Source organism: Phoca vitulina, unplaced genomic scaffold (genome assembly GCF_004348235.1).
Source record: "Phoca vitulina isolate PV1807 unplaced genomic scaffold, GSC_HSeal_1.0 scaffold43, whole genome shotgun sequence".
Classification (NCBI taxonomy): Eukaryota; Metazoa; Chordata; class Mammalia; order Carnivora; family Phocidae; genus Phoca; species Phoca vitulina.
This window is the reverse complement of record NW_022589746.1, coordinates 6,840,624-6,855,337: the sequence shown is the minus strand read 5'-3', so window position 1 is coordinate 6,855,337 and position 14,714 is coordinate 6,840,624. Positions and strand designations below refer to the sequence as shown.

The following is a 14,714-nucleotide window of genomic DNA, read 5'->3' as shown; positions in this document are numbered from 1 at the left end:
AAATAAAAAGCTCCTGCACAGCAAAGGAAACAACCAACAAAACTAAAAGACCACCTACTGAATGGGAGAAGATATCTGCAAATGACATATCTGATAAAGGATTAGTATCCAAAACTTACACAACTCAACACCAAAAAATCCACAAATAATCCAATTTAAAAATAGGCAGAAGACATGAACAGACATTTTTCCAAAGAAGACATACAGATGGCCAACAGACACATGAAGAGATGCTCAACATCACTCATCATCAAGGAAATGCAAATCAAAACCACAGTGAGATATGGCTAAATCAAAAACACAAGAAACAACAAATGCTGGCGAGGATGTGGAGAAAAAGGAACCCTCGTGCACTGGTGGTGGAAATGCAAACTGGTGCGCCATTATAGAAGAGAGTATGGAAGTTTCTCAAAAAATAAAAAATAGAACTATCCTATATTCCAGTATTCGCAGTACTGGATATTTACCCAAAGAATACAAAAACAATTTGAAAAGATATATGCACCCCTATGTTCACTGCAGCATTATTTACAAGAGCCAAATTATGGAAGCAACCCAAGTATCCATCAACAGATGAATGGATAAAGAAGATGTGGCATATATATATAATGGAATATTATTCAGCCATAAAAAAGAATGAAATCCTGCCATCTGCAACAACATAATGGATCTAGAGAGTATAATGCTAAGTGAAATAAGTCATAGAAAAATACCATATGATTTCACTCATATGTGGAATTTAAGAAACAAACATAGGAAAAAATAAGAGACAAACCAAAAAACAGACTCTTAATTATAGAGAACAAACAGATGGTTACCAGAGGGGAGAGGGTGGGGTATGGGTGAAAGAAGGGAAGGGAATTAAGAGTACACTTATCTTGATGAACACTGAGTAATATAGGGAATTGTACTGTACACCTGAAATTAATGTAGCACTGTATGTTAACTACACTAGAATTAAAAGTAATTTTTTTTAATAAATAAAGAAGCAAGACCCATCCATATACTGCCTACAGGAGACTCACTTCAGATCTAAAGACACACACCTAAAACTAAAAGTGAACTAAAGTGAAAGGATGGAAAAATATGTTCCACACAAACAGGAAAGAAAAGAAAGCTGGTGTAGCAATACTAATATTAGACAAAATAGATTTTAAAACAAAGACTGTAAAAAGAGACAAGGGCATTACATAATGATAAATCAACCCAACAAGAAGATATAACACTTGTAAATATTCACCCAACATAGGAGCACCTAAATATATAAAGCAAATGTTAACACAAATGGAGAAATTAACAGCAATACAGTAATAGTGGGGAACTTTAACATCCCACTTACATCACTGGATAGATCATCAACCAGAAAATTAACACTGGCCTTAGAAGATACATTAGACCAGGTGGGCTGAATAGATATATAAAAAACATCCAATCCAAAAACAGCAGATACAAATTCTTCTCAAGTACACATGGAAATTCTCTAGGAAAGATCACACATTAGGCCACAAAATAAGTCTCAATAAATTTAAGAAGACTGAAATCGTATCAAGCAACTTCTCCAACCACAATGGAAAGAAACTAGAAATCAATTACAAGAAGAAAAAAATAACCCCCCAAACATGTGGAGACTAAAGAACATGCTACTAAGTAACCAATGGATCAATGAAAAAATTGAAGAGGAAATAAAAAAATACCTTTAGACAAATGAGAACACAACATTCTAAGATATATGGAATGTAGCAAAAGCAGTTCTAAGAGGGAAGTTCATAGCCTACCTCAAGAAAAAAGAAAAGGGTGCCTGGGTGGCTCAGTTGGTTGGGCGACTGCCTTCGGCTCAGGTCATGATCCCGGAGTCCAGGGATCAAGTCCCGCATCAGGCTCTCTGCTCAGTGGGGAGTCTGCTTCTCCCTCTGACCCTACCCACTCTTGTGCTCTCTCTCTCTCAAATAAATAAAATAAAATCTTTAAAAAGAAAAGAAAAAGAAAAAACAATCTAACCTTACACCTCAAGAAAATAGAAAAAAAAAAAAGAACAAAGTGCAAAAATAGTAAAAGGAAGGCAATAATAATATCAGAGCAGAAATAAATGAAGACAAAAAATAGTAAAGTTCAATGAACTGGGTTCTTTGAAAAGAAACAATATTGATAAACCTTTAACCAGACTCATCAAGAAAAAGGGCCCAATAAATAAAATCAGAAATGAAAGAGGAGAAATTACAACTGATACCATAGAAATACAAGGGTCATAAGAGATTACTACGAATGATGATATGCCTACAAATTGGACATCCTAGGGGCGCCTGGGTGGCTCAGTTGGTTAAGCGACTGCCTTCAGCTCAGGTCATGATCCTGGAGTTCCGGGATCGAGTCCCACATCGGACTCCCTGCTCAGCAGGGGGTCTGCTTCTCCCTCTGACCCTCTTCCCTCTCATGCTGTCTCTCATTCTCTCTCTCTCTCAAATAAATAAATAAAATCTTTAAAAAAAAAAAAATTGGACATCCTAGAAGAAATAGATAAATTCTTAGAAACATAACTGAATCAGGAAGAAAGCAATTACTTTTTGGAGAAACCAATTACTAGTGATGAAACTGAATCAGTTAATCAAAAAACTCCTAACAAACAAAAGTCCAGGACTAGAAAGCTTCACAGGTGAATTCTACCAAATATTTCAAGAATTGTTAATACCTATTCTTCTCAAACTACTCCAAAAAACTGAAGAAGAAGGAATGCTCCTACTCCAAACTCATTCTACAAGGCCAACATTACCCTGATACCAAAACCATACAAAAACACTACCAAAAAAATCACAGGCCAATATCCCTGATGAACATAGATGTAAAAATCCTCAACTAAATATTAACAAACCGAATTCAGCAATACATTAAAAGGATCATACACATGATCAAGTGGGATTTATTCTGGGAATGCAAGGTTCTTTCAATATCCGCAAATCATTTAATGTAATGTACCACATACAAAACAAAGGATGAAAATCATAAGAACATCTCGATAGATGCAGAAAAAGCATTTGCTTAAATTCAACATTCACTTTTGATAAAGACTGTCAACAAAGTGAGTACAGAGGGAATATACTACAACATAATAGAGGCCACGTATATGACAAACCCACAGCTAACACCATACTCAATGGTGAAAGGCTGAAAGTTTTTCCTCTCAGATCAGGAACAAGTCTGCCCACTTATGCCATTTGGATTCAACATAGTATTGGAAGTCCTAGTCACAACCATTAGGAAAGAAAAAGAAATAAAAGGCATCCAAATTGGACAGGAAGAAGTAAAACTGTTGCTATTTGCAGCTGACATACTATGTATAAAAAAAACCCTAAAGCTTCCACCAAAAAACTATTAGAATAAATGAATTCAGTAAAGTTGCAGGATACAAAATCAATATACAGAAATCAGTTGCATTTCTATACACTAATAATGAACTCTCAGAAACAAATTAACAATCCCATTTACCATTACATCAAGAAGAATAAAGTACCTAGGAATAAATTTAATCAAGGAGGTGAAAGACCTGTAATCTCAAAACTGTAAGACATTGATGAAAGAAACTGAAGATGACACAAATAAATAAATTTATACCATGTTCACAGACTGGAAGAATTAATATTGTCAAAACGTCCATACTACCCAAAGCAATCTATAGATTCAATGCAATCCCTATCAAAATACCAATGGCAGGTGCCTGGGTGGCTCAGTCATTAAGCGTCTGCCTTCGGCTCAGGTCATGGTCCTAGGGTTCTGGGATCGAGCCCCGCCATCTGGCTCCCTGCTCCGCGGGAAGCCTGCTTCTCCCTCTCCTACTCCCCCTGCTTGTGTTCCCTCTCTCACTGTGTCTCTCTCTGTCAAATAAATAAATAAAATCTTAAAAAAAAATACCAATGGCATTTTTCACATAACTAGAACAAATAATCCTAAAATCTGTATGGAACCACAAACAAACAAAAACAAAAAACAAATAGCCAAAGCAATCTTGACAAAGAACAAAGCTGGAGGTAATCATGCTCCCAAATCTCAAAGTACACTACAAAGTACAGTAATCAAAAACAGACAAATAGATCAATAGAACACAACAGAAAGCCCAGAAATAAACCCAGGGTTACATGGTCAGTTAATTTACAACAAAGGAGGCAAGAATGGGGAAAAGATAGTCTCTTCAATAAGTGATGTTGAGAAAGCTGGACAGCTACATGAAAAAGAATGAAACTGGGCCACTTTCTTATACCATATACAAAAATAAACTTAAAACGGATTAAAAACTTAAGTATAAGACCTGAAACCATAAAACTCTTAAAACATAGGCAGTAAGTTATGTCTTTGACGTAAGTATTAACGATATTGTTTTTGGATTTGTCTCCTTAGGCAAGGACAACAAAAGCAAACATTAACAAATGGGCCGGGGCGCCTGGGTGGCTCAGTCGTTAAGCGTCTGCCTTCAGCTCAGGTCATGATCCCAGGGTTCTGGGATCGAGCCCCCGCATCAGGCTCCGTGCTTGGCGGGAAGCCTGCTTCTCCCTCTCCCACTCCCCCTGCTTGTGTTCCCTCTATCACTGTCTCTCTCTGTCAAATAAATAAATAAAATCTTTAAAAACAAAACAAAACAAAAAAAACAAATGGGCCTACAACAAAATAAAAAGCTTTTGCACAGTGAAGGAAGCCATCAACAAAACAAAAAGGAAACCTGCTGAATGGGAGAAGATATTTGCAAATTATACCCCAATAAGGGGTTAACATCCAAAATACATAAAAAACTCATACAACTCAATATCAAACAATACGATTAAAAAATGAGAACACCTGAATAGACTTCTTTCCAAAGAAAACATACAAGAGAAGCAACAGGCACATGAAAAGATGCTCAACATCACTAATCACCAGGGAAATGCAAATCAAACCCACAATGAGAGGTCACCTCACACCCGTCAGAATGGCTAAAATCAAAAAGACAAGAAATTACAAGTGTTGGCAAGGATGTGGAGAAAAGGGAACGCTCATGCACTGTTGGTGGGAATGTAAATTGATGCAGCCACTGTGGGAAACAGTATGAAGATTCCTCAAAAAGTTAAAAATAGAAATATCATACAATCCAGCAATTCCACTTCTTGGTATTTGCCGAAGAAAATGAAAAAAACTAATTGGAAAAGACATATATAATCCTATGTTCATTGCAGCATTATTTACAATAGCTAAGATATGGAAGCAACCTAATGTCCATCATAGTTGAATTCATAAAGAAGATGTGGTTTATACATATATAATGGAATAAGACTCAGACATAAGAATGAAATCTTGCCATTTGTGACAAATATGGATGGATCTAGAGGGTGTTATGCTAAGTGACATAAGTAACAAAACAGAAAGAGATTCATAGGTACAGAGGGTTGCCAGAGGGAACAGGGGTGGGAGGGATGGAGGAAACACGTGAAGGAAATGAAGAGGTACAATCTTCCACTTATAAAGTAAATAAGAAAAGGGATGTGATAGGGAATATAGTCAATAATATTGTAACAATCTTGTATGGTGATGTCACCAGCTAGACCCCAAGACCTGACCTTTACTACCCACCTCCTTGTACCCACCAACCTTGGTCCTGCATTTTTCCTTAAGCTCTTCTTTCCAGCCTATGTCTTAACTCAGGCAAAAGACCCTGTGGGCATAACATCCCATGATGGAAACAGAAACTACCCCTCAAGCAATAATGACTGCCCAGGGGAAGAGCTCCCGTGGCCCTAAACCCCTGACTCAGGCTTGTACAGATGGACCATGGAGTGACCTCTGGAATAACCAACAATTACCTTTACCTCATTATAATACTAATGTAATACCAAGGAGGAGCACAAACCTCATTTACAGAACAACCCATTCACCCTTCCTGGGGGAGTCCCAGCTTTGAAAGTTATTCCCCAGGATCTCCTTATTTGATGCAAATAAAGCTTCCTTTGTGGGACAGCTCACCTGGGTGTAGTTTCTATCTGTGACTCACCAAGGAGCAAACTCCTGTTGGTTCTGTTACAGTAACAGATGTTTACTACATATAGTCAATAATACTGTAACAACTTTGTGGTGATAGATGTTAATTAGATTTATTGTGATCATTTCATAAATAATGTATATAAACTTCATATAAATACTGACTCAATGTTACACCTGAAACTAATACAATATTATATGTTAATTATTCTTCAATAAAAAAGAAGACACAAGTTTATCAGATCCCGCAGGCAACTTAACAGCAGGAGGAAAGAAGACGTTAACTGTGCTAAGCAAAATCAGCACTAACTGTCCTTTATGTTTACCACCCAAATCCTGAAGTTGCTCACACAGAAATAAAACCAAATAATAAATTTAGAACAATACATTCACAGAAAACCTCTAACTTGGAATTTATTACTAAAAATAAAATAATAGCAAATAGTCCGGTACAACTACCAAAGATATTCATTTAACTCTTCTTATCTGTGAAGTGAGAATAAGAGTAACATTCACTTCACAGGTTTGTTCTGATTAAATGAATTAATAAAACAATGGAATAGTAAGTGCTTTATAAATTTTGGTTCTTATTTTAATAGAAGGCATTGCTCTTCCTCCTCCAAATGAAACAAGTCAAAAAGAAAAAAAATCCAGGGGCGCCTGGGTGACTCAGTCGGTTAAGCCTCTGACTTTGGCTGGGGTCCTGATCTGGGCTCCTAGCTCAGCGGGAAGTCTGCTTGTCCCCCTCCCTCTGTCCCTCCCCCGGCTCACGCTCACGCTCACTCTCTCAAATAAATAAAATTTGAGAAAAGAAAAAAATCCAATCCCTTGGATATCAATGATATAGTTTCCCTTGTGGCTTAAAAAAAAACTATGGGGGGGAGGGTGCTGTGCATCAGCCGCAACTTTAAAGATAAAAGTACTCATCTAGTAGAAGTACCAATTAAATTGCTCCAGGGAAGACTTAAAATTCGTCAAGCAGAGCTAAAAGGGAAACGAAAGTGAAGCTTCCTACATTTACTTCCGCCAATTGTCATTATACCGCACAGCAGTATTAAGAAAAACAAAATACTGCATCCCTCTTGGTTTACCACCTAACCCCAACCTGTCATTAATTTAGACATTAGTCAAAACCTCAAAACTCTTCCTTCCGCTCCGTAAAACTCAGGAAGGGCGAATACGAGCAAAAAGAAAGGATACAGAGATGCCACAGCCACATTCATAATTTACATCGTGACCAGAGAATAACCCAGTTTAAACCATAGGCTTGCGTGAAACCAGTCATTCCCAAGAACCCAGGGACGGGTCCTGCTGTTGATTCGCTTCACAAAAAGCCATCGTCATGTTTTACGGACGGCCAAAGCCCACTAAGGTGACCTACGCTTCCGAACTTTTTAACACTGCAGTCAAATGACTCGGCATCTTGAACGAACGTGTTTTCAGAGAGTCCCGGAGAGCAGAGGACGTCTGTCACTGAAAGTACAGACCCTGTCCTCCCGCGGGGCAGGCGGCGCTCGGCCTGGGGCTGGCAGCCCGGGGAGGGGAGAGTCTGCGGCGGGGCAGCCGCCGCCGGGAGGGCCGGGCGGGAAGGACCACAGCCCCGCTGCGACTCCCTCCCGGGAGCTTCCCGCCACCCCTCCCCACGCGGCCGCGGAGAGGACCTGTGGAAGCTGTGCACCCGAGACGTCCCACCCACCAAACTCCGACTTGGAGACAGCGACGTCCGCGGCCCCTCCTCGCCCGGCGCGCCCCCCGCCGCGGCCGCTCCCCGCCCCTTCCCGGCGAACCGCCGCGCGCCGACTCACCCCGGGACTGGCGTCGCAGGAACCCGGCGCACCGGGTGCTCTCTCGGCCGCAGCGCGTCTCCCGGCCTCCCGGGATGCGTGGGCGACTACGGAAAGCCAGAGGAGTCAGCCCGCCTCCATTTCCCGGTTCGCGGGCCCCGGGGGCGTGGCCGGCGGCCCCGCCTCTGGGTGCGGGGCGTGCTCGGGGCACTGCGGGCGTGCTGCACGGCGAGCTGCCGGTCGCCCCCGCGCTGGGCCTTCCGCACAGCCTCCGGGGATTGCACCGCGACCTGCTTGCTGCGGGACGGACGGAGGGGATGCACGGCAGAGGGTGTTTTAAAGGATTCCTGAGCGCGTCCGCCTGCCTCTACCCGGTCGTCGGGGTGGGAGTGCGCGGAAATGGGCTGGGAGTGCGCGGAAATGGGCTGGGAGTGCGCGGAAATGGGCTGGGAGTGCGCGGAAATGGGCTGGAAGTGCGCGGAAATGGGCTGGAAAGGAGAAAACTGATGCTCCCTCGGCCCCGCGTGTTTCCGCCCGCGCAGGTGTCCCAGCCTCTGCCTCGGGTCAGTCCAGATGGTGCTGTGAGTGATAACCCGACTTGGAGAGGCCCCTTTTGGCCAGTGCACACCCTGGGTGTCAGAGGAGCGGTGGAGAAGTGGGTTCGCTACGGCGGCACTGCGCCCAGCCCGAAGCGCCGCGTCTGGCTACTCTAACTTGGACTTGCAGCCTCTGTGGATGACTCGCCAAGTCCTTTACGTGTTGGTTTTCTAAGATACACGCCTCCCTAGGGAAAAAAAATGCCAGCAGAATGGGGCACAGTTACGAGCAGACTTAGATATTCAGTGAATAACTGATTTCTCAGCGCAGTTTTCACTATTCTTGCTTCACCCACACTGGCCGCTAGTTTGCCGTAAAAACAGAGAAATGTAAATAAAGTTATGTAAGCTACCCAAAACAGCTGGCTGCTCGCTATCTGTTTTCTGTTCGGCACCGCAAAGATCTCATGTTCCTACGTGTCTCTACTTGATTTTTATCCACGTTCGTTTTGAAAGACCTGTTTTTGGTGTCGCCACTTTGGGCTTCTCGGTGGCTTCGGCTTTTATTGTTTTTGTAATTGAGGAATTCATTACAAATCCCATACCAGTGAACTCACGTTCCGATTTACTGTTACTTTTCTCTCTTTCTCCTATTCATTTTCCAAGTTCGATTCACTCTTCAGGAGCCAATGTAAATAGCTGCATTTAACCCATGACATGCACTACCTTGGATTTGTACTTATCCTTCTGTGCGTTGTGTTTTATCCGACTCGATTTTAAATCGAAAAGAGGAACTTGTCTTATATGCTCCCCACGCTCACTGTGATGCTTCTCATGAAGTAGGCACTAAATGTTAGGTTGAAATAATAGGTTATTGATGAGGTGAGGAGCAATTAAATGTCTACACAATTTTGCCTGGGTTTAGTACCTCTCCTTTGCAAAATAAGTTGAAATCCATACACAGCAGTTCTCTATTTCTTTGTTAAGTGGTATTTAGGTGCAAATGTGGCAAAGTAAAACAGCCTGAAATCCAGTGTTGGTGAAGTAATTCTGGATTAAAATGTCCACAAAGCCAGAGAACCTGTTCTTAGAAATAACCCATTCATTAGTCCCTGTTTTGTTCAATGAGCTCAGTATGTTTTTATATCATTTAAAATCTACATATATATGCTGAATGCCTACCGTGACAAGGTACAGTGATAAGGAATACAAGTATACTAAAAGGTTTTTGTAGTATTTGCCTCATGGGACCCTTCTAGATGCAGAGAAGAGACGAAAAAAAAAATGGAAGTCCCATATCTCTTTCTTGGATTATTGCAAAAGCCTCCTAATTGGTTCCCCTGCTTTTTGCTCTTGCTCCGCTCCAATCTGATGTCAACACAGCAAGCAGAAAGATCACTGACAAAACATAACTGAAACAATGTTACTACTCTGCTAAAATTTTCCACAGCTGTTGTTCATTCTTTGGGTAGATATCGGAGTCCTTACATGATCAGCCCACCACCCACACACACTCTCACTTCTTTTCCTACTACATTCTTCCAGCAAGCACACTGGCCTTCTTGGTATTCCTAGGGCCTGTTTGGCACACTGCCCCCTCAGAACCTTTGCATTTGACAACCTTTTCCTCATTAAAGTCTACTCAAATATCAATTTTCAGTGAGCACTTTCCTGACTACCATATTTAAAATCTCAAACACCCTCCCAAAACACACACAAAATCCCTATCACTTTTCCTTGCTTTATTTTTCTCTAGCACTTATCATATTCTAACATGCTATATAATTTACCTTTTTATTTTATATGACTTTACCCACCAAATGATAAGCTTCATGAGGACAGGGAGTTTTCACTATTCTTGCTTCAATGGGGTTTACATTCCAGCAGGGGACACAGATAGTGAGGAGTTTCAGAAAAGAATAGAAAAGGATAATGTAATTGGGAGCCGTTGGGTGAGTGCTTTAATTGGGTGCCAGGGAAATCCTTTGCAAAGAGGTGATGTTTAAGCTGCTGGTGAATGAAAGAGGCAGCCAAGTGAAGATCTTGGGTAAGAGCATTCTAGGCAGAGGGAACAGCTAATGGAAGATCCCTATGGTTCTTGAGAAATGCCTTTTAATGTGTTCAGGAATAGAGACGTCACAAGCATGGCTGAAACATAGTAAAGGAGACAATGCTGTGAGATGAAATCATAGAATTTGATGAGGTCACCTACGAGAGTAGATAGATGGAGAATTTGACCTAGGACCGAGCCCTGGGGAGGTAAGTCAAGAAAAGAAAAGTCAATGAAAGAGACTGAGAAGAGGCAGCCATGGAGACCTGCTGGGAGTGGTGTTCTGGAAGCCAAAGAAAGAAAGGTTTTTGGTTTTTTGGGTTTTTTTTAGAGATCTTATTTATTTGACAGAGGGATAGAGAGAGAGCACAAGTAGGCAGAGTGGCAGGCAGAGGGAGAGGGAGAAGCAGACTCCCCGCTGAGCAGGGGGCCCAATGCAGGACTCGATCCCAGGACTCTGGGATCATGACCTGAGCCAAAGGCAGCCACTTAACTGACTGAGCCACCCAGGTGCCCCCCGAAAGAAAGTGTTTTAAGAGAGAACAAGCCAGTTGGTGCCACATGCTGCTGAGAACATAGAAGTGACCAATGGATTTAGCAACATGGAGGTCATCAGTGACTCGCTCTGAAGTGGGCTGAGAAATGTGAGGGGAAGAAGTGGCAAAAATCAGGACTATCAATATTTTAAGAAGTTTAGCTGTGAAGAACAGAGCAACTGTTGTAGCTAAGGAAGTAGTGGGATAAAAAGATTTTGATTTTGTTTTGTTTCTGTTTTGGTTTGTTTTTAAAAAGAGAGGATACTGGGGCACCTGGTGGCTCAGTCGGTTAGGCAACCCACTCTTGATTTCGGTTCAGGTCATGATCTCAGGGTCATCGGGTCTAGCCCTCAAGCAGTCAGCGTGGAGTCTGCTGTCCCTCTCCCACCCCCTGACCCTCCCTCCCACTCTCCCACCCAACTTTACCCCCTACCCTACCCTACCCTTCCACCCCCCATCTCATGCACATGTGCTCTCTCTCGCTCTCAAATAAATAAATTAATTAAATCTTTAAAAAAAGAGAGAAGTTACTACAGTGGTACCTTGTAGACTTTCAACAAGTAACCCACAGTAACAACTACATTTACATTGTGAATTGTTGCATACATATTTAAAATTACGAAAACAAAAACTTTGCAAAACAATACTCTTGCATTCTAATTTTTCATTTTAAAAAAATGCTGCTTATAACCCACTAAAATGTTTGCAAGACCCATTAGTGGGTTGTAAACTGAGCCTTGAAGAACATTTTCAGGGGTGTATGGGGAGCTGGCTCGCACTGGCTTGCGAGAGCCAATTTTGCACATCTCTTCCATGTTGGTATCTTGAAATTGGCCAGGAATGGAAGTTTTTACCCCACAGGCATAGACAACCACTATAACCTAAGGCTTTCCCCCACTCACCCCAGTCTCCAAAGCTGGATATTAAACATTTGCCACCACATTACTGACTGTAATTCTATGCATGATCCAGTAGAACAGAGAACTCTAATGATGTAGGAGAAAGGGGATGGTTACAAGAGTGGTTCTTTAGACGATTTTGCCCAAAAAACACTATAATATACATTCAGAAATCAGTTCAAAACAGTAACATAGATGTTACAAATTATTTGCAGACAGTTGCCTTAGACTTCCAAAGCTGACAGGATCATCTCTAGTTGGATCAATTTCTTTTCATCACTTTATTGTCCTCTTTCCTTACCCAAGAAGACACACATACATAGTAAGTGTGGCTGCCAATTTAGAAATAGTATGATATAAAAATAGTGTCTTATAAACAAAATGTGAACTAATGTATATTGCCCCAATTTTTAAAAAAGTAGTAAAAAATTATTTTGGATTTATGAATTGAAACTCTGTATGCTCTTGCTACTTGGTAGGATTACCACCTTAAAAAGAAATACCTGCCATAGTTTGTTAATGATGTGATTGTGTTGTTTAAAGGTAGGAAGCACTTCTGGTGGTGATTTTGCTTGTTATTGTGTTGCCGTGTTTTTGTTATTATAATTAAATTTTTTTTTACCTCCAAGCATTGATTGGATGGTGGTGCCAGGGCTGGGAAAATAGGCCTCAAATCAATAATTTTGGAATACAAGTTAGGTGTGCTAAAACACTGTAAAGAAGTTTAACTGCTTTGATAGATCATGCTGTGCATTTAGAAGTCAAAACTCTAGAACCTTTAGCAAAAATAATATATAAAAAAGCAATATTAAAAAATCTGCCACAATAGTTATAGACTTATGAGCTCTGAGAACATACACCTGCTTTCCATTTAGTCCCATGAGAAAATTAGTCTTGAATTATGCAGATTTTAAATGATGCTGTCTTTAGGAGTGCATTATTTTAATTATTATTTTTTTAAGTAATCTCTATACCCAACGTGGGGCTTGAACTCATGACCCCAAGATCAAGAGTTGTGAGCCAGCCAAGTACCTGAGGAGTACATTCTGCATGAAACCACAGCACTTATATGTCTTACACATAGGTCTAGTTCCCAGGAAAATTTCATGGTTGGTGTCATCGACCTCTTCTTACTGTCCCCCCTCTTTGTAAATGGACTCATTTCTTCTTTGAATACTCTTGCTTTGAAATAATCTCTCCCACACCCCCATACTAGCACCACCCATGAGCACTCAGCCCTTTTTTCCAACCTTCAGACCCCCTGTGTTCAGATTCATCAGGCTTACCTCTTATGTTCTACAGGATCATGTCCCTTATCCAGTCTTTTCAGGTGTGAGAAACAAGCTTCTAGAACTATGGTTTTGTCATAAAATAAAAGAATCTTGAAGATGTGAAAGATCTTCAGAGGAGTGTAAATTAAACCAATTCATCCCAATGGCTCAAAGAATGAGATGTTGTCCTATTTTTCAGATAATTTTTTTTTTCAAGATTTTAATTTATTTACTTGACAGACAAAGAGACAGTGAGAGAGGGAACACGAGCAGGGGGGGATGGGAGAGGGAGAAGCAGGCTTCCCGCTGAGCAGGGAGCCCGATGCGGGGCTTGATGCAGGGCTCGATGCGGGGCTGGATCCCAGGATCCTGGGATCAGGACCCGAGCCGAAGGCAGACACCTAACGACTGACCCACCCAGGCTCCTTGAAAGGGTTGGCAGACTATGGTATGTTAACGAAAGAATACCGTATTGTTATTTTACATTAGACTGTATCTGAAATTATGTAAATGTTTAAAGTGGAAACACAATAGAATACTTAAACTCATATGTATATTATACTAGGTAACATTTTAGGCACTAGGGATACAATTGGTAAAAAATACAGCTTTCCTGGAGCTTACATCTAGTGGGAATTAGACAATAAGTAATTATGCATAGGTATTTTAAAATGCAAAAGAATGATGTCAGTAACTGTTAATACTCATTGTGATCTTTGTTCCTGCAAAGTTAGCTGAGATTCTTAATGCCGTTAAAAGGCCTCCCTCAGCTTTGCACAGTGGCAGCATGACAGCCAATGAGGTTTATCTGAGGCGCAGTTACTGCTAATTGAAAAGGCCTCCCTCAGCAACCCAATCTGAATATTTAACCAATCCTTCTTGTGCATAGCTAATCCTCTTCTAGCTTGTATTTACACAGCTCATTATAAAATAAAGTAACAAGGGAAACCTCAGGGGAAGAATTTCTGAGGTTAGAGCAAGCCAGAAACCCAGATGGTTTTTTCCAACTAGAAAAATGTGATTGAGGCCACATACTAAAACCCCTTTTTATTTTGGAAATGTAAAAACATACACATCAGTTGAGAGATGACATGATGAATTTCCATTTACTCATTGTCCAGCTCCAGCAATTATCAACATGGCCTATCTTGTCTCATCTGCACTGCACCCACTCCTTCCCCACCACTGGCTCATTTTGAAGCAAATCTTCAGACTTCATTTAATCTCTAAAAACTGGTAGTTACACTTAAAGTTTTCCTAAGACCCAGGTTCACATTTTTGGCCAGAAGATTTCATAAGCAATCTGTACTTCCAATTGCAAGTCATCAGGAGGCACTTAATGTCTGGTTTTGCTTTTTATGCTATCAAGACTGGCCAGTGATTTCAGATGATGTTAGCCTGTTTCATCCATTACAAAGTTCTCATCAGTTTTTGATCAAGTGGTTTTAGCAGCTACCTACTGATAGTCATTGCCTCAATCCATTATTTCACTAGGAAAGAAAAATAATGATATATCAATTCCATCATTCCTCCTGCATTTATGAGTTGGAATTCTTGTATAAGGAAATACGGTTCAGTGATCCCAAGGTGAAGTTTATACCAGAAAGTCAAGATAAGTGCTGGGTTCTTTCCCTTTATGTAGAG

General features: G+C 41.0%; 2 protein-coding genes across 4 annotated transcripts in view; one reads left to right on the top strand and one right to left on the bottom strand.

Annotated features, from left to right (window-relative positions):
- LGALS8 (galectin 8) overlaps window positions 1-7,906 on the bottom strand; it is a 37,648-nt gene extending 29,742 nt beyond the window's left edge. For 2 of the 3 annotated variants that reach the window (XM_032430242.1, XM_032430241.1), the window contains exon 1: window positions 7,800-7,906. The gene's annotated coding sequence lies outside the window, so the exon portion shown is untranslated. The remainder of the gene's footprint in view (window positions 1-7,799) is intronic. The other variant, XM_032430240.1, reaches the window with a different exon arrangement.
- On the top strand, window positions 7,864-8,725 carry LOC116648325. Its single transcript, XM_032430243.1, has one exon. The coding sequence runs from the start codon at window positions 7,874-7,876 to the stop codon at window positions 8,489-8,491; it is 618 nt and encodes a 205-aa protein (XP_032286134.1). The 5' UTR covers window positions 7,864-7,873; the 3' UTR covers window positions 8,492-8,725.
- Window positions 8,726-14,714: the final 5,989 nt, after the last annotated feature.

Excerpts from the sequence above, each read along its gene's own strand:
- LOC116648325 (XM_032430243.1), top strand. The coding sequence starts at position 7,874 with ATGCGTGGGCGACTACGGAAAGCCAGAGGAGTCAGCCCGCCTCCATTT.